The sequence below is a fragment of the Delphinapterus leucas genome, chromosome 6, assembly GCF_059928025.1.
Source record: "Delphinapterus leucas isolate spDelLeu-1000000601 "Yukka" chromosome 6, BTC_Dleu_Yukka2, whole genome shotgun sequence".
Classification (NCBI taxonomy): domain Eukaryota; kingdom Metazoa; phylum Chordata; class Mammalia; order Artiodactyla; family Monodontidae; genus Delphinapterus; species Delphinapterus leucas.
The window spans coordinates 94,407,990-94,426,406 of NC_143134.1; the positions used below are offsets into that span (position 1 = coordinate 94,407,990).

Consider the following 18,417-nt stretch of genomic DNA (forward strand, 5'->3'; position numbering starts at 1 on the left):
TTCAAAACAAGGAACCCAGAGAAGCTGTGATGACCCCAAGGCGGTGCTATACACGTCAGCATTGATATTAGAATCCAGGTCTGACCAACTCCAAATTCCATTCTTTCCACTACACCAAAATGTCTGCAAACCAAGTCCACATCTTTTCAGAGGTTTTTCAATGTCATCTACCTACTTAGGTATTAGAGTATAATTAGATGGTGTAGCTGACCAAAGCACATCATGAGAAAGATGCATTCTAGTTATGAGAAGGAATAATTTGTAAGCTCTGAGGCTTCCAATCTTGTATAAACTACCTAAGTATAATGTTGCCCAACTTCAGAGTGATTCATCTTCTAAATATATAATTTTTTAATAACGGCAATGAGAGCTCAGTTTCATTGTTCATAAGACATTCTGAAAAATACTGGCAGACTCTATTGATTTTACATTGCCCATCTCTTATCACAATGGGAGACCATCTAAATATCTACCAGATATGGCATTTCCAAGAACATAAGTTGACCAAGTGAGGGTTACCCTTCTCCTCTTTTCTCTGGTTTCGATCTGGAAGAACCAATTAGAAGTGTTCTGAGATCTCTGGCCACAGACTCCAGTTTCCTGGCCTTGATATGTTATTGATGACTTCAGTGAGGGATGCTCCACAGGACACAACACTGGGACACTTGGAACTAAGGACCATCTCTGGGCTCACATCCCTGGGATCACGGAGCCAGTCTGATTCCTCCCATTATGACAAGGCAACCTTAGTGATACCCCTGATTTAGCCCCAAGTCATTTCACTGGCTTCACATTGATCTTGGAAGCCTGCCATTTGAGATTCATTTCATAAGGCTAGAGACCCCCCACATGGGCCTTTTACCCAGGACAAAGCCCTCTGTGTAAGTAGGAGGAGTGGTCACTATCACCTCAGGATGAAATCTGCAATGAGCTTTTCTTCCTCTTTTTAAAGAAAGCCCAGAGGAGCCTGAGAAGTCTGACTCACTGTGAGAGGGAAGCAGGAAGAAACAAAAGAAAGGCTGATATAGTGTGTGGACATAAGCAACTTCATGAGACTGTTACCCCCTGAGGATATTTATGACATCTTTCAGTTCTTTGATTCTGCACCCAGAATAGGATCTGACAGAGCCAAGTTTGTCAAATAGACAGGTTCCAGGGTTCCACTTAATTTGTCTGAAGGAGACTGTGACTCACTTGGAAATAAAGAGAATTTTGCATGGGGCCTGAAGGTAAATGAAAGATAAGTGTATTTAGATACAGAAATAAGGGTGAGGAAACTGCACTTAGCAGTTATGAAGATGTGGGTGCCTCTCTTGGTAAATTCTAGAGCTCTCTCTAATTAGACTATAATAGACAGAAGGACTGTATGTAGCTCCAGTGAATCAGAAATGCAAGCAGGCATAATCCCATATACAGGAGGAGGAGCAGACATTATTGGTATGATTTAAAGAGCAGAAGAGACAGGAATAGCATTTTTGTTTCCAATAAATTGCCTTGACTTCCCTATTATATGCAACTACCAGAACTTCGAGGGTGTTTAAGTGTCTTGGAGGCACACACAAATACCAGATTGCCCTAGTTCGTTGTAAGGAGGTTGCCTTAAGTCTGTTACACTATTCTTGCCCTGCTGAACTCAAGATGTGTACTAGAACTTGTCTGTTATTTACTGTCATCCCTTCTACTATCATGGGAATTTTGGAATGAACATCAAATCTCTTGCTTGCATCCTAGTTCTTGGTCCAAATATCCCAGGATTGAGTGATACAATCATTCAACAGGTATTTAGTGAGCATCTATTATGTGTCAAGAGTCATGCCAAGAACTGGGAATCTGCAACAAAATTGACCTACTTCTCACCCTTATGGAATTTTGGGTCAAGTGGAAGAAAAGGAGGACCACAAAACATTTAGTGCTTTGAAGGGAGACCTAATTTAGATAGGGCAAGCGTTATGTCTTCTTTAAAGTGACATACACATTACAATGAGTTGGAGATGAATAGACAGAAAGTAGCCAAGAGAGCAGCGTGTACAAACGTCCTGGGGCAAAAATGAGTTTTACACATGTGAAGAACTGAAAGAAAGCCAGAGTGACACCCACTATCGGGTACCATTCCAGGGGAAGTTTAGGGCCTGAGGCCCCCTACCTTTTGCTGAGTCCTTTGTGGGGGTCCAGCTCTTCTCTGTGTTAAGGCAGCCGCCAGCAGAGTGGCCTGTTGTTTCATTCTCCATTGTTCCTTTTCCCTAAACATGGTCCCTGCCATTAAAAATTTTAAAGGCAATTTCAGCAAGCTAAGACATAGGCATTCCTAAAGCCCCTTCCTAAAGCCCCTTCCACCTTCTGCATTTTCCTTTGTGTATTAGAGGCCCTCTGACCAATAAGTCATATTAACCATCTTTAAATTCTCTGGGCCTCAGGGGCTGTATCTGTATACGCCCATAGGCTTTAAAGATCCTCTTTAGAAATTCTGAAGGCTCCTCATTCCGTTTCTGCATTCCCTCCTGTGCTTCATTAAGACTTCTTTGTTTCGGCCCCGTCTTCACAATCCTGCAAGAATGCAGTCTCCATAATGTCCAAGTTTGGGCCTATCCCCAGCATCACATCACAGTTAGGATGCATTGCTGGTTCAGCTGTGCTGACAGCAGCCTGTATCGGGCCGCCAGGGGTTTCTGAATGAAGCTCACCTGCCTCCTCCCCAGCTCTACCCAGCACCATTCTACATGCTCCTGAAATGAGGAGGGTGGTTAATAAATTTTGAACACCGGCCCAGGTCGGGTTGTGGGTTGCAAGAAATCGATGAAAGAAAGTTTTCCATTCTCTTTGGGTCATCTCTATAAGTTGACATACTGTTTAATTCCAATTAAATCTGAAGTTGAAAAAGGAGAATGGGCCCAGGTCAATCCCATTGGCTGCCCCATTTCAGCAATCACACCTCCAGTGGGGGCTTGCCTTAAGGGATTTTGCCCCACCTGACAAGATCAAAAAACAAAATCCCGGGCCTTTAACCCAGGTAACTCAACGGCTGTAACCTTTTATATTGTCTGCCCACATCCCACCAGGTGGGTCTCCAACCCACGACCGGGTCAGGATCGCACAAACAACCTGGGCATAGGTGTGTTTCTTTTAACGAGGTTACCCAAAAGACATCTTCCAAACCCAAACACCCAAAACCATTTTTTTTTTTTTTTTGCGGTACGCGGGCCTCTCACTGTTGTGGCCTCTCCCGTTGCGGAGCACAGGCTCCGGACGCGCAGGCTCAGCGGCCATGGCTCACGGGCCCAGCCGCTCCGCGGCATGTGGGATCTTCCCAGACCGGGGCACGAACCCGTGGCCCCTGCATCGGCAGGCGGATTCTCAACCACTGCGCCACCAGGGAAGCCCCCAAAACCATTTTTTCACTGCAAAACGAAACTAAGCGCTGAAGGTTGGTGGCACCTCCCCAGAGAAATCCCAAGGACGGTCCTATTACAAATGCACCAGGCAGCTGCTTGGATTCGTGCACAGGCTCTCAGCACCAGCAAGAGGCCAACAAACCAACAGGCAAAAGTCGCATCTGAACTTACCTCCTGGTTGACCCACCAAATTTGTTACTGAGCCAGGTTCATTTTTCAAGAGGCACAGCAAGCCAAAACGCTGAGTCACCAAGGCTCGAAGCAGAGGTTTTACTCCCAAGGCAGCCAAGAGAAGAAACCGGAGAACAAACCTCAAATCCACCTCGCAGAAAACAAGGGGCTGGGTTATTTATGGGATGACCAATAAAGAAGCAGGGAAGGCTGAGGCGTGGGGGGAGTGGGGAAAGGTGATTGGGAAAGGGTGCGCGATAATCGTGGTCCTGCACAGGTGTAGCTAAGCTACAGGCCTCTCTACGTTCAAAAGGTCACCCAGCAGACACTAGCACCTGCCCAGCTGGAGGGTCGATGGTGCTACCCTTAACTAGCTCAACTTGAACTATACACAGCTGAGACTCCAAGGTCCTGGAAAATAACTTAGGCAAACATCTTGTTTAGGCTAGGAGCTGCTTGGAGGACATGCAAGTGTTAAAACGACCTTGATTAATGAAGGCAAGTGAAATGGATTTGACTAATCATTACTCAGTTTCAGATAGAACCAGGGTAAAAATAAAAGCAAGGAAATGCGATGAGAAAAGCATGTAAATACATTTTCAAATATTATCTTTATCACACCACATATAAGCTCAAAAAAACATTTATTAATTGATGGTGGAATCATCACTAATTTGTGTCCAGAATTTGACATCCCCTACCCATACCCCATCTTGTAATCAGGGTGTCTAGAAAACCATTTTATTAGTTAAAATGTTGCTTGGTTAGCATGAAAAAAACATTCTTTTAAAGGTGAATAGTGTATGCAGATCATTGAATAAGCCATGGGAAAGGCCTGCTGCACAGTCCTGGTCCCGCGGCTAAGATAACTTTTCTATTGTTGACCCATCTATATTTCCTCTATTGGTGGATTTTCTTCTCTGACCCAGTTTTTCTCCTTCAGGGCAATGATGGATATTCACTAAATCTTTCTCCCTGAGGCCAGAACACACCTCTGGTTGGTCTGAATTTTTCTTTCTGTAGGTGTGGTATTATCAGTTAAAGTATTGTAAGGCTCTCTGTCTTTGAACTAGTCTGTCTTTTAATATTATGTGTTGAGCTAACCAAACTAAAAAATTATAAAGACACCATATCCAACCTAAATTCTAGTGGAAGCCATAATATAACAGACAAGAGAAGATTGGATTATTTCATCCCTAGCTACTGCGACCTGGGTAGATACTGCTGTCAGGCAGGTGAAATAATAGTTACATGAGTTTTGGAGGAAGACTATAAACTCAATCCCATTGTAAAGTCATCTATACTTGTGTGGGCTTAGGTATGTTAAAACTCCTCAAGGCTTAGTTTACTCACCTGTAAAATGGAAATAATTTAGTGACTACCTATCCTGTGATGGTTAATTTTATGTATCAACTTGACTGAGCCATAGGGATCCCAGTTATTTGGTCAAACGTTATTCTGCATATGTCTGTGAAGGTGTTTTTGGATGAGATTAACATTAAATTCAACAGACTGAGTAAAATAGATTGCCCTCCCTAATATGGGTGGCCCTCACCCAATCAATGGAAAGCTGAATAGAACAAAAAGGCTGACCTTCCTTTAAAAAGAGGGAACTCCTCCTGCCTAGCTGTTTGAGCTAAGACGTCTGTCTTTTCCTGCCTTCAGTCTCATACTGAAACATCGGCTCTCCTTGGATCTCGAGTCTGCCCGCTTTCGGACTGTAATTTACCCTATTAACTATTGTGGTTCTCAGGACTTCAGACTCAGACTACAATTACAGCATCAGCTCTCCTGGGTCTCCAGATTGCAGGTGGCAGATCTGGGGACTTAGCCTCCATAACCGCCTGAGCCAATTCCTTATAATAAATTTCTTTCTCTCTCTGTATATTTATCTTGTTGCTTCTATTTTTCCAGAGAACCCTGACTGAGATTGTGGTACTGAGAGTGTTTCTAAAGAAACAGTTTTAAGGATGAATTTTCTGAATTGGTTCTGGCGTTTCTGGAACTGGCTCTTCAACCTGATTAGATTTAAAGTTGCTAATAACTCTATTTCAAGTAGTAAGGAGAATACTGATAGTCTATGGCATGACCTGGAAATGAAGATATGAAAAATATCGCCACTGGATACTCCTCATCAACCTCTTATAAGAAGCAAAGGGGGACCTCCCTGGTGGCACAGTGGTTAAAAATCCGCCTGCCAATGCAGGGGACATGGGTTCAAGTCCTGGTCTGGGAAGATCCCACATGCTGCAGAGCGACTAAGCCCATGCGCCCCAACTACTGATCCTGTGCTCTAGAGCCCGCAAGCCACAACCACTGAGCCTGCATGCCACAACTACTGAAGCCCACGCACCTAGAGCCTGTGTTCCGCAACAAGAGAAGCCACTGCAATGAGAAGCCCGCTCACTGAAACGAAGAGTACTCCCTGCTCGCCACAACCAGAGAAAGCCCGCACACAGCAACGAAGACCCAATGCAGCCAAAAATAAATAAATTAAAAAAAAAAAAAAACTAAAAATAGAGCTACTATATGACCCAGCAATTCCACTCCTAGGTGTATATCTGGAGAAAACCATAATTCAAAAGGATGCATGCAACCCAATGTTCATTGCAGCACTATTCACAATAGCCAGGACCTGAAAGCAACCTAAATGTCCATCAACAGAGGAATGGATAAAGAAGATGTGGTACATGTATACAATGGAATATTACTCAGCCATAAAAAGGAACGAAATAGTGCCATTTGCAGAGACATGGATGGACCTAGAGATTGTCATACAGAGTGAAACAAGTCAAAGAGAAAAACAAATGTATAATATCACTTATATGTGGAATATAGAAAAATGGTACAGATGAACTTAATTGTAAAGCAGAAATAGAGTCACAGATGTAGAGAACAAACTTATGGTTACCAAGGGTGGGATGAACTGGGAGATTGGGATTGACATTTATACACTACTATGTATAAAACAGATAACTAATGAGAACCAAATGTACAGCACCGGGAACTCTACTCTATGCTCTGTGGTGACCTAAATGGGAAGGAAATCTTAAAAAGAGTGGATATATGTATACGTATGACTGATTCACTTTACTGTACAGCAGAAACTAACACAACATTGTAAAGCAACTATACTCCAATCAAAATTAATTTAAAAATAATAATTATTGGTTGCAAAAAAATTAATATGAAATTAATGGGGTTGTCATGGAGAAAAGATGTAATGCATGCTAAAGTTCTTGTCTGTTGGGGCAGAAAAATAAATATACCGATTATATCTCTTACTTTTTTATTATGAAAAATTTGCAAGCATACATAAAAGTAGAGAAAACAAACTTCACTATACCGATCATCTGGATATAATAACTTTTCACATTTGCCAGATTCCTGTAGTATTTTAAAACAATCCCCAGATACTGCAACGCTTCACCTCTAAATATGTCAGTATGCATCTCTAAAAAGTTACTTTTTTACATAACCCCAATACCATTTTGACCCCTAACAAGATAACAATTTCATAGTATCGTTTAATATCCAGTCATATTCAGAGTTCTCTAATTATCCCCCAAATGTCTTTTTACAGTTACTTTGTTCAAACCAGGCCCACACATAGCATTTGGTTGATATGCCTCTTAAGTCCCTTTTAATTTTGAACAATCCCCCAGCTCACTCCAATGCAAAAAGGAAAGCAAAATCCCACAAAGTGAAAAATTCCAAATTTTTTCATGCAATTAACTTGTGAAAAGAGACAAGGTCAGTTGGTAATTAACTTGTGAAGAGACCAGGTCATAGAATGATGGACAATCTATGTTTGTCTCCTTGTAGTACCATTTAAGTTGTTCACTAACTACCACATTAGTAAGAAGTTTGATCTAAGGGCTTGATTAGCTTCAAGTTGAACAGTGTTGTTAGAAATAGTTCTAAGCAGTGCTGGGCACTCCACATTACATCTTGTCATGAACCACAACAAGTCAAATTGACCATTTTTAGAGATGCTAAATTTGATCAGTGGGTTCAGGTGGAGACAATCTGACCCCTCCATTGCAAAGTGAGGTCCTTATAACCAGCAAGTTATCTACAGGATGATACTTTGTACTTTGGTAAAATTACTCTTGGGTTTAAGGGTGGGGGGAGGGAGGAAGCAAATCAGAAACTATTTAGACATTAACAAAATGAGAACACTGCATATCAAAAATCCAGGAAAACACAAATATGGCAGAAGGAATGAACTTATTTCAAAGCAGCATACACTGATGAATCAGGAAAAATTAGATTTGGCCAATAAACAACCCAAAAGCTATTCTAAGAAAAGGTTAATAAAATAGACAAATATTTAGCAAGTCAGACTGAAAGGAAAAGGAGAAAGCATGCAAATAAACAACAGGGGATATGTAAAAAATTATAAGAGAAAAATGTGTTCCAGAAAATAGGGGTGAAATTCTGAGAAAATATAAATGACTAGGTTGGCTTCAAAAGAAATTTTAAAGCCCAAACTAGTCAATATGAGAAACTGATCTAGTAGAATTAGATGAATAAGCAAAATTAGTCCATTAATGAATGCAATTCACCACATTAACAGATTATAGGAGAAAAGCATCATGAAAATGATAATAGCTAACTCTGATATAGAATTGCTATGTGCCCGGCTCTCTTCTAATCACTTTAAATATAGCTCATTTAATTTCACTAAATGCTCCAAAGGCACTTGAGCATTTAGCCCCACTCCTGATTAAAATTATAAAAAAGAAATATATTTTAGGAATAAAAAGAAGCGTCACTATTCTAAAAAAGAATTAATGTATCTACTGGAAATCTCTAGCAAGGATTACCCTTGATGGTGGCATCAGGAACTTTTCATATCAAATGTCAAATTCAACCCACAATGGTTTAAACAGAAAATGATTTCACAAGTGACTTCAAAGTTCCAGAACATTCATCTAGATTGGCGATACCTGGATCCAAGGTTTCCCTTACCGGGGTACAAAAGGTTATTCAATTTGCAAGGGTATCACAATTTTGAAATAGCAACGTACCTGGTGCATATTAACCAAGATTCAATTTACAGAAATTCAAAGAACATACAATTTTGTCAGAAATATTTCAGATGCACCTGATTCTTTGACTTTGTCCAGTTTCCTTCCAGTTGATTCAAGATGACTGTGAATCTAGAGAAATCAGGAGTCCCCTCCCCCACTCACATCCCTGCCTTATCCAATTTTTTTGTTTCTCCTCCCCTATCATCACCCTTAGAGTGTGCTTCTGCTCTGAACAAGGTGTTGCCTGAAGAATTTCTGGATCTCTCCCCAGGCGTGCTCCTGGGCTGCCGCGTGGCCCACAGGGTCCCCCCCCCAAAGCAGGGGGCAGAAGAGGCCGCGGCTCCAGGACGCATAGCACAGGGGCAAATAGGGCGGCTCTATGAGGTGGCCCGCCCCGGGGTAGAGCAGCATCCTTCCGCTGCTTCTGCCGTGCCTCCGCAGCTGGTCCAGGGCTTGCTCAGCGTACTCTCTGCTATTGAAGCATTCGTCATCCTCCCCTATAATGAAGAGGATCGGACCCTGGGCCTTTTCAATAGGAAGCACACTGTGTTGATTCAGTGCATCTCGGGGGTTCCCCTTGTAGTGACGGAGGCACAAAGCGCCCATGATGTTGAACTCCATGCGCTCCGGCAACGAGGGGATGGGTGTTATAACCAGATCCCGGTACTTGAGCGGAAATTCAAAGATGGCATTGCACCCATTGATGCAGACAGTGGCTGCCACCTCCTTCAGGTAGCAGGCCATGGCCAGCCCGATCTCTGCACCTTTGCTCACAGAGATCACTCCAATTCCTGGCTTTTGGATCTGAAGGAGAAAATAAAGGAAACCCATTACAGGACATTCTCTGAGAAGGAGCTGTCCTACAGGCCAGTAAGCTAGTATGATGGGAAGAGTCTGAAAATGTGGGGTGGGAGTCCTGGCACTAAGGTTTACCAGCTTTGCGACTGAGAGAGAATACTACCTACTCACCCTCCCTAAGCCTTATTGTCTTATGGGGGTGATAATATTACCTACCTTGTAGGACAGTTATGAAGATTAGGCAAAAAAATAGAAATTAAAACTCTTCACCCAAAGCAGAGCTCTATAAAGGCAAAAAGGGTCTAATACACCAGCAACATTAGACATCACAAGAGCAGAGGCAGGTAAGATTTTTGAAGAATCGAATTCTTCTCTCCAGCTAGTAAAAGAGGTGTCCCAGTTTCTTTCAAATATTAGGTAAGTGTAATTCATATTTAAACAGCATTTTACAGCTACAAAGGATTTGCATATTTGTTAAACCAAAGGCTAATCCTGGAAGGATTGGGAGTGTAAAGATGAAAGACTTAGATTCTGTAAAAATTGAATGTCAGTTCCCAGTCCACTAGGAAAAGTAGTAGGTCACAGGAGGGAGTCCTTAACTTTGTGGTGGGCCCAGGGACCAGAGGGAAGGGAAGACGTCTGAGGGATGAATGAGGAAAGGAAGGGCATTCTGGACAAACAATAGCAAATACATAGTGACCCTGTGTGTTTACTTTGCTCACAGTTGTATCCCAGCACCTTTCTATCATCAGAATCACCTGAAAAAAAAAACTTTTAAAACTTGAGCTTTCTGAGATCCAGTTTTTTTTTGTTTGTTTGTTTGGTTTTTTGCAGTATGCGGGCCTCTCACTGTTGTGGTCTCCCCCGTTGCGGAGCACAGGCTCCGGACGCGCAGGCCTAGTGGCCATGGCTCACGGGCCCAGCCGCTCTGCAGCATGTGGAATCTTCCCAGACCGGGGCACGAACCCGCGTCCCCTGCATTGACAGGCAGATGCTTAACCACTGCGCCACCAGGGAAGCCCCTAAGATCCAGTTTTTTGAGAGCTACTTCAGTAGGTCTGAGTGGGCCCAAGAATCTGATACTATAAAATATCCCCAAGGAAATCCAGTGTGCATCCACACCTGAGAACCATCCACGTGAGGAGTGGATTGGGAAGTGAGGGAGGAGGGCTATAAATGGAGACGGGAAATTGATTAATGCACTATTGCAGCATCACAGCTGAGCAATGATGAGGGACTAAAACAGCGGCAGGGAGGGTGAAGAGGGTGTGATGTACTGAGAAAGAACCTAAAACACTTTGGGATGGGTTGAGGGTGTGGGGAAAGGAAGAGGGAAGAAACCAGATGGGCACAGGTGACAAGGTGGATTTATTGAGCGTTTACTATATGCTCGGCCCTCCAACAAGAAAACGGGGATTCAGGAAGTGTAAGTCTCGCTCAAGGTTACAACAGTATCAAGGGGCAGAGGTGGGAATTGAACCTCTTCTGTGGAATCTGACTACAAATTGAATTTTGGCAATTGCCCTTTCTCCTCATACAATGTCACGAATAGTTAAATTTGAAGTGAAAAACAAAATTAACTTGAAAACATTTTACCTGGGCTTTAATTCCTTCTAGGCAATCCTTTAAACAGAGCCAAATATGCTTGGGAAAATCACGGGTGTATTTGATTATGATGGTAACACTGGAGATGGGGGTACCGGTGATGCCCCAATAGCAAACATATCCTATCTCTTCTTGAGAAGAGTCAAGGCTCCAGGAGAGAACGATGTAAGCTGGGGAGTCAGGATGACTTAACGGTTTGGAGCAAAGACATTGCCCCAAGGGCTCTGTCACTTACTGGCCGTGGAGTGTTGGCCTCTTACTTAACTGAGATGGGTATGCCTTCTCATCTGAAAAATGAGGACCATGTCAAAAGTACTAACTTCACACAGTAATTATGAGCATTAAATGAGATAGTGCATATAAAGTATTGAGCATAGAGTCTAACAAAGAGTCACTTAATATAAACATTAGGTGATATGGTTGTTTTACCCTGTCAGGTTGAACTGTAAGAAATACCTGATTTTTGAACTAGCAAATGAAGAGAAGCATAATATACCCACCATTTATTGTCTTCTTTGTGCCAGTAAGCACTAAGCTGATCCTAATCAACCCAACAATCCTACAAGGTACGTATTATTATCTGCATTTTCACTCAACAGTGCTGTGCCCAAGTCTAAACAGACTGGTAATATAGGCAGAACGGACATTTGTGATTTTTTATTGTTTTGGCTATAATGTTGCCAGGTAAAATGAAAAGTATTTTAAATACCTTGGGATGAGCTAGTAGCAAGTTGGCAGCTTCCTCAAAATATTCCAGGTCCACCTCCTGCAACTGCTTGGGCAGGTCTGCGTAGGCAAAATATGCTAAGGCCAGCACTGCAAAGCCATGGGCAGCCAGAAGACTGGCCCGATACTCAACTAGACCCCCGATGCCCCCAAACAAATCAATGAGTCCTGGGAAAGGGCCTGCCCCTAAGATCAAGAAAAAGGAGAAGAGAATGAGATCACAAAGAGTAACAAGAGGGTCAAGGAGGTGCCAGCAAAAGTACAGGCTGAGCAGAATGAATTCCACTTTCACACACACAACGAAACGGCTTATTACTTTTAAAATATTGTGGGAAATACTAGTTTGCCAACAGTTTGATGCCCTTTGCTTTTGTTTTTATTTCCATGAACCATGTCTTCTAGATCATGAAAGATTAGTCTCACCTGGAGGGAGGAAAAGGGCTCCTCGCACACGACCTTCTTGGACCTGCACCCGCTGTGTCTGAGGGCTGGAGAACCAACGCTGCACCACCTGGCTGGCCCTGGGCTGAACCTCCCCTGACTTTTGTAAATAAACGGAGTCATATAGCTCCAGAGTGATCCAAAAGGGGCTGTTCATCACATCTTTCTTAATCTGCCTCTCAAAAGCCTTCTCAGGCTTCAGAGACCAGAAGAGGCCCATAGGGTGGACCCCCACGTAGTGGCCCCCCAAGGCAGGAGCCTGCTTCAGGTCCAGCTCACCAGCCTTGCTGGCCCTGTAGAAGGCTCTGGACTGGTACAGATTCCCCTTCTCATCCTTCATAGATGCCATGAGTGTCACCGTCTGCAGTGGGGGCAGGCCTGTCACTCGGATGTGCACGGGCTCATCCGCGAGGGCACTTGCCGGGGTGGCTGTCAGCTGGAACATTGGCAACCGGCAAAGGGACCAAGTGGTATTTCCTACCCTGCAGTGAGAGAGAAAACTCTGAGTTGGAGACTTCAGTTCCAAGGAAGAGGCCCAGACAAGGCTTATATTAGGTCTGGCCAAGGCAGATTTCTAGATACTAGTACAAAATACACAGGACATTTGGAGGAGGGAAAATAGGGTGTTGCAGACAGTACTCATTATTCTCATTTTACATATGAGGAAACAGGTTAAGTGACATGCTCAAAGTCTTGTAAATAATTAATAGTAGAACCTGAAATTCAAGCTAGGTCTGACACTACAGCCTCCTGTCTTATCCATTACAACACTGTAGGAAATCTTAGTTTTGTGGTTTTGAGTAAGTTGAGCTTCATATCTTCAGTTGAGATCATTCCCAGGTGACCTATTTCACTGGTGTTTGTTAGGATCCGAGGGGGTAATGCATGATTAAGGGTTTATTGGAAGGATCAGTGCTGCTTTTCAACTCCCATACCTACATAAACAAGAAACATGTTATGCTGTTGTTTCTTTCTTTCTTTTCTCTTTTTTTAGTTTCCAATCCCTCCCTGCCATTGTAAGACGGACTGCCAGCTCTTTTCAGAGTTCCCATTATTTGTTCTTTTTAAGGGAAAATAAAACTTCATGATCTGCTTTTGTGGCTTTCCAACAGAGTGATAAATATAAAATATTGTTTGTAGCAAAGAGAATGAAATATACATTTGATCAGCTATTTCATACTCTCCTCATTTTATGAGCAAAATTTTGGGTACTCTCTCCCTCCTTCCTCCCTCTGTACATTCCTTCTTTCTTTACTTTCCCTCCTTTCTTCTATACCTCATTCCACAAAGGATTTGAACCTGTTTATAGATAAAGGAGGCATAAACAAATAAAAATAAAACAGGATCTGGGAAAATATGAACTAGCATCAGAGACACTGAATGAATGACAGCCAAAGGAAAAAAGGCAATCTCTCAGTTGTGTTGTTCTAATTAGCCTCATAGAAAGGGTTACCAGTTTCTCAAAGGAAAGGAAAAAGTGAGGCCTTTCCAATATTTTCCTAAGAGAAATTTCTCATATGAAACTTTGACATAGGTGTGCATCATTTTTCCAACAATATCTTCACACAAATGGTAGTAACAGGTGTTCCCTCAGAAAGCTTGATCCTCCAAGGGATCCTTGATTTTATTTTACAGAGGAATGCAAAGTGAAGGCTTTGGGGTTTAGATTTGTGAGCAGAAAAGATTCTGGAGAAAATAAACAGGCTCTGGCAGTGCAGGGGCAGAAGAGGGGTTTTAATGCCCAGTTCTTCACTGTTGAAAGCGGGTCTTTGGAGGAAAGAGAGGGTCAAGGAAAAATGCATTTTGTGCTTCTTTTAAGAAAGTGATTTTCTGCAAAGGACGCACTCCCTCCCACCTGACCCCCATCAACAACCAGCATTACTGACCATTTCAAAACTCATGGTCAATAGAATAATTTGGAATAAATAGAATGATTGTGAATGTTTTCCCTCAATACCAGCAGAGTTCTTGGCAGAAGAAGGTGGCATCAATTCAAACTTCCTGGGTCTTTCTTATGTATCAGGGAAATGGGACCTGTAATATGAATAAGAACACCCCACGTCCCATGTGACATTTCAGTGCTCCCTTGGTATTTTCTGATCTGGTCCTTCCTATAACTCTCTGTATCTGTTCTTTCCTTCTTCCCAAAAAGAGATCATTAAGAAGGGGTACTTGCGTGCCCTATTCCACAAATTCTTCTTCCTTCTCAAAACTTCTATATAATTTATTGACCCGATACAGATTTGATTTTCAAATTGAATTAATTTGAATTAATTAACATAACTATTCTCCTGCATTCCTGCGTGCATCCCGCATCTGGTCTTATTCTTCCAGGTGGACTGCAAATTCTTCAAGGGCAAGCAACTATGTGTTAAAACTTTAGGAATCCTATTGATACTCATATAGTAAATTATACAATGTACATGCTTCAGAGTTATGAAATTCATAACAGGGGCAGGAAAAAATAGCACCAAAAATGTAATTAAAATACTTTACTTACATAGTGCTTTTGTAATATAAAATATTAGAGTCTCTTCCCAAGTCAGGGTCCCTCTTTATCTGAGAATTGCTCCCTAAAGCCCAGAGATGGACCCTCAGCAGCTATGTTTATACCATGTGACCTCCACCCCGGGGGGCCGTTGCTGACAGGATCAGGACTGGATACCTGATTCAAGATGTGCCAGGGATGTTCCCCCCTTGCCAATTTGGAATGGAGACCCAGAGTCACCAGTCACTCTATCAAGGTAAGGACTAAAGGTGTAGCAAGAAGGCACCTAGGTAGCAAAATTTACTTGCATGACCAAGTCCCTGAAGTCCTGAAATTTTGCACTCTAGGTGCCCTCTTGCCTCAGCCTAGTCTTAGCCTTGGACTCTTTTTACGTGGCTGTATCCATAAAATTCAGAAGCTGTAACCAGATAATCACAGAAAGACAGTCTTGCAGTAGAGTATGGGAGTTTGAGGAAAGAGAGAAAAATACAGGGACAAAGAGAAATTAGATTGCTCCTATCCTGAGAAACCCCTGAAGAAAGAAAGGGTAGGTCATTTAGAAGGTCTGTGGTTATATAAATAAGTGTCAGAGAAAAGAGAGATGGAAGAAGATAGGTTTCAGAAGACTTCAGTCTTTGAAAGGAATCTATCTTAGAGCTAGAATTTTATTTTGGGGTCTCAGCACTTAGCTGACTATGCTTACTGTTTTGTCTCCTAATTTTTCTGGAGCTCCTGTTAAATGTGTTAAGTTATTGATTCTGACTTCTCAGAAATTCCCCATAATGGTCATTAGTATTCTATGTCTAGATTTTTGCCATTTGCACCAAGGTATATGCAAGGGGTTAGATTATAATGAAACTTCCTATAAGAAGCAGGCGTTCTCCCAAGAGCACGTGAAACAAAGAGAGAGAGAGAGAGGTCACTTGATAAGTCAACAGTGTGTGCTTGTGAATGGTGTGTCAGGTTTCCTGACCAAAGACTAGGAAGCAGCCACATGATCAGCAATCCCACAGTCACTGCCTTTGGAACATGGGCTAAACATGGCTGACAAGATAGGGTGTGCCCGCATGAAGATCTGGTAGGGATCCAAGGCACAGTTTGACAGATTACCTCTTCAGAAGCTGGTTGTAAGTCTATCAGACCTCAGACTTATTCAAGCCTTGTGCCATCTGTTCTTTATATAACACCCCCTTATATATTCAAGAAACAAGAAAAATCCAGGATTTAAATACATGCACATGGGGACTTCCCTGATGGTCTAGTGGTAAAGAATCCGCCTTCCAATGCAGGGGACACGGGTTCAATCCCTGGTTGGGGAACAAAGATCCCACATGCCACCGGGCAACTAAGCCCACACGCTACAACTTCTGAGCCCGGGAGCCTCAACTAGAGAGGCTGCGTGCTGCAAACTACAGAGCCTATACGCCACAGCTAGAGAAGAGAAAAACCCGCATACCACAACTAGAGAGAAGCCTGAGCGCTGCAACAAAAGATCCCACCTGCTGCAACTAAGACCCAACACAGCCAAAAATAAATAATACATACATACACTTGTACACACACACACACACACACACACATACACGAAAGAAGATTTGATACCTATACACCAGGGATTCTCAACTGGGTTTCTGAGGAACTCCGAGGCTCTGCAAAATGTCACTAGGGTTTCCACAAGAGCTCTTAATTGCAAAAAAGAGAAACAGTTTTTGAACTTCAAGTGTGATGTGATGCTAGTGCATGCAATGATGGAGGGAGACAGTCACTGAGCTGTTCCTTTACATGTTGTTCAGCCCCATAGGGTGGTGTGTGAAAGGATCATGTACAATTGGCTGAGACCATTCTCAGTTTGGGATGCAAGATTAGGGGAGGCTGTTGATGGCTAGTGGCGAGCTCGATGTGGAGAAGAGCATGGTGGGCTGATGTGTGCCTCTCCTTCCTGAATTACCTCCTCCAAACTCCCCTTATGCTCCGTGGACTGAGTTAAAGGAGTGAACAAACTCTATCGGTGTAATAGGGAAGGAACGCTGCATTCCGAAAATGAATTTTTACACACTGTAGTCAGCTGCACCCTGGCACTTCGTTACCATTTGTAAACATTGTGAAGTGTGGCCAGTGTAAGAAGAGAGTTTTCGGGCTTCCCTGGTGGTGTAGTGGTTGAGAGTCCGCTTGCCCATTCAGGGGACACGGGTTCGTGCCCCGGTCCGGGAAGATCCCACATGCCGTGGAGCGGCTGGGCCCGTGAGGCATGGCCGCTGAGCCTGCGCGTCCGGAGGCTGTGCTCCGCAACGGGAGAGGCCACAACAGTGCGAGGCCCGCGTACCGAAAAAAAAAAAAAGAAGAGAGTTTTCATACGGAATTCTTCTCATTCTGTTGCTTATTATGAAACTCTTTTATATTTCAGTAAGCATTCCAAATATGTCTGATGGTCCAATGGAGTGATAAATTTGAGGGTAAATTTAAAAGGGGAAGAAGGGAATTGAAGGACTAGGGACAAAACTCAGAAGATTAGTGATGGAGAACTGCCATTTTCTGAGTCATTTGACAAGAGGCCACACACTGAAACACTCTGTCTTTACAGTGAAGTTACTTATCAGTGGGATTTACATCAGCTGGTAATACAAGTTGTCCTGTTGCATTGGGTATGGTCTTTAACAAACAACTAAAAAATGCAGCAATGGCTCCAGGAAAATGGAAAAGACAAAATATCACAATTATTTGACAAGTAAAGGGGCTGGTAATTTTAAGTGGCCTTTGGAATTCAGCTCTCCCCTCATTTCCCTTTTTTCTGTAACAGCAAACAACTATTGAGCACTTACTAATGGCTAGTCACTGGGCAATATGAATCCACATAGTAAAGTCTTTTCACTTTTCAGTACACTTTTATGACCATTATTTCTCTTGACCCTTGCAAAAAACCTGTGGGAATAAAAAATTATTATTATCCTTACATTGTAAATTAGGAAATTGAGCTCAGCTAGTTAAATGACTTACCCAAGCTTGCCTATGTTGTTAATGATGAAGCAAGAATTTTAACCAGTACCGTCTGACCCTACATATAAACCTTACTTATCTTCCCCAGATGAGGGTAGACATATGAGAGCTCATTCTTTTCCTAGCCTCCCCCTCTTGTTTTTCTTTCCTACTTCTTCTTTGACCCTAACTTCATCTTTCCCTTTCCTTAACTCTGAAGCTTTTAGTTAAATATATACCCTGGTGTACAGGGTGGCAGGACTAGTAATGGAATAGTAGGAGTAAACTTTAGTCCACAAACCCACATGTGCATGAAATGTAATTTTTTTTCTATTTTTCTAAATTCAGAGTAATTCCTATTTTGAGTCCTTGTTCCTCCAGATGGCAGAGATATAATCACAGAATTCAGAGCATCCTGCTTTTCCTGGGAGCTCAAGGAAGTTCCCTGTGACTGTGGCAGTGCTCAAAGACTTGGGGTTGGGAGACCCTGTTCATATGTTACTATGCATTCTTCTAAACCTGTTTTACAATGGATACCAGTGGTTCCAAATTCGGATACCTATAGGGGCCAGGCAGGTAATATAAATTTGTAGATAAAGGACAGAGATGAACAAAATGTAAGACTGCAGTGAACCTAAGACTACCTGCCCATCTAAGGCATTCAAATGTATTCTATTAAAAAAATGCACACACACAAAACTACCCAACAACAACAACCAACCAACCAAAGGAAAAAACCCAAGGCGTGGACCAAACGAAATACACGCATTTGTGACTTCTGAAATTCACA

The 18,417-nt window shown here is 42.6% G+C and overlaps 1 protein-coding gene across 1 annotated transcript; it reads right to left on the minus strand.

The window, feature by feature from the left end:
- Positions 1–6,427: 6,427 nt before the first annotated feature.
- Positions 6,428–12,708, minus strand: BAAT (bile acid-CoA:amino acid N-acyltransferase). The gene is made up of 3 exons (XM_022600192.3): positions 12,149–12,708; positions 11,709–11,911; positions 6,428–9,400 (listed from the first exon to the last, which is right to left on the minus strand). Exons 1-3 carry the CDS (start codon positions 12,609–12,611, stop codon positions 8,807–8,809), a joined length of 1,260 nt encoding a protein of 419 aa, XP_022455900.1. The 5' UTR covers positions 12,612–12,708; the 3' UTR covers positions 6,428–8,806.
- Positions 12,709–18,417: the final 5,709 nt, after the last annotated feature.

Excerpts from the sequence above, each read along its gene's own strand:
- BAAT (XM_022600192.3), bottom strand. The coding sequence starts at position 12,611 with ATGTTCCAGCTGACAGCCACCCCGGCAAGTGCCCTCGCGGATGAGCCC. Across the intron at positions 11,912-12,148 it reads AGCCCTTTTCCTCCCTCCAG|GGGCAGGCCCTTTCCCAGGA; the intron begins GTGAGACTAATC and ends TCTTGATCTTAG. Across the intron at positions 9,401-11,708 it reads TGCTACTAGCTCATCCCAAG|ATCCAAAAGCCAGGAATTGG; the intron begins GTATTTAAAATA and ends TTTCTCCTTCAG.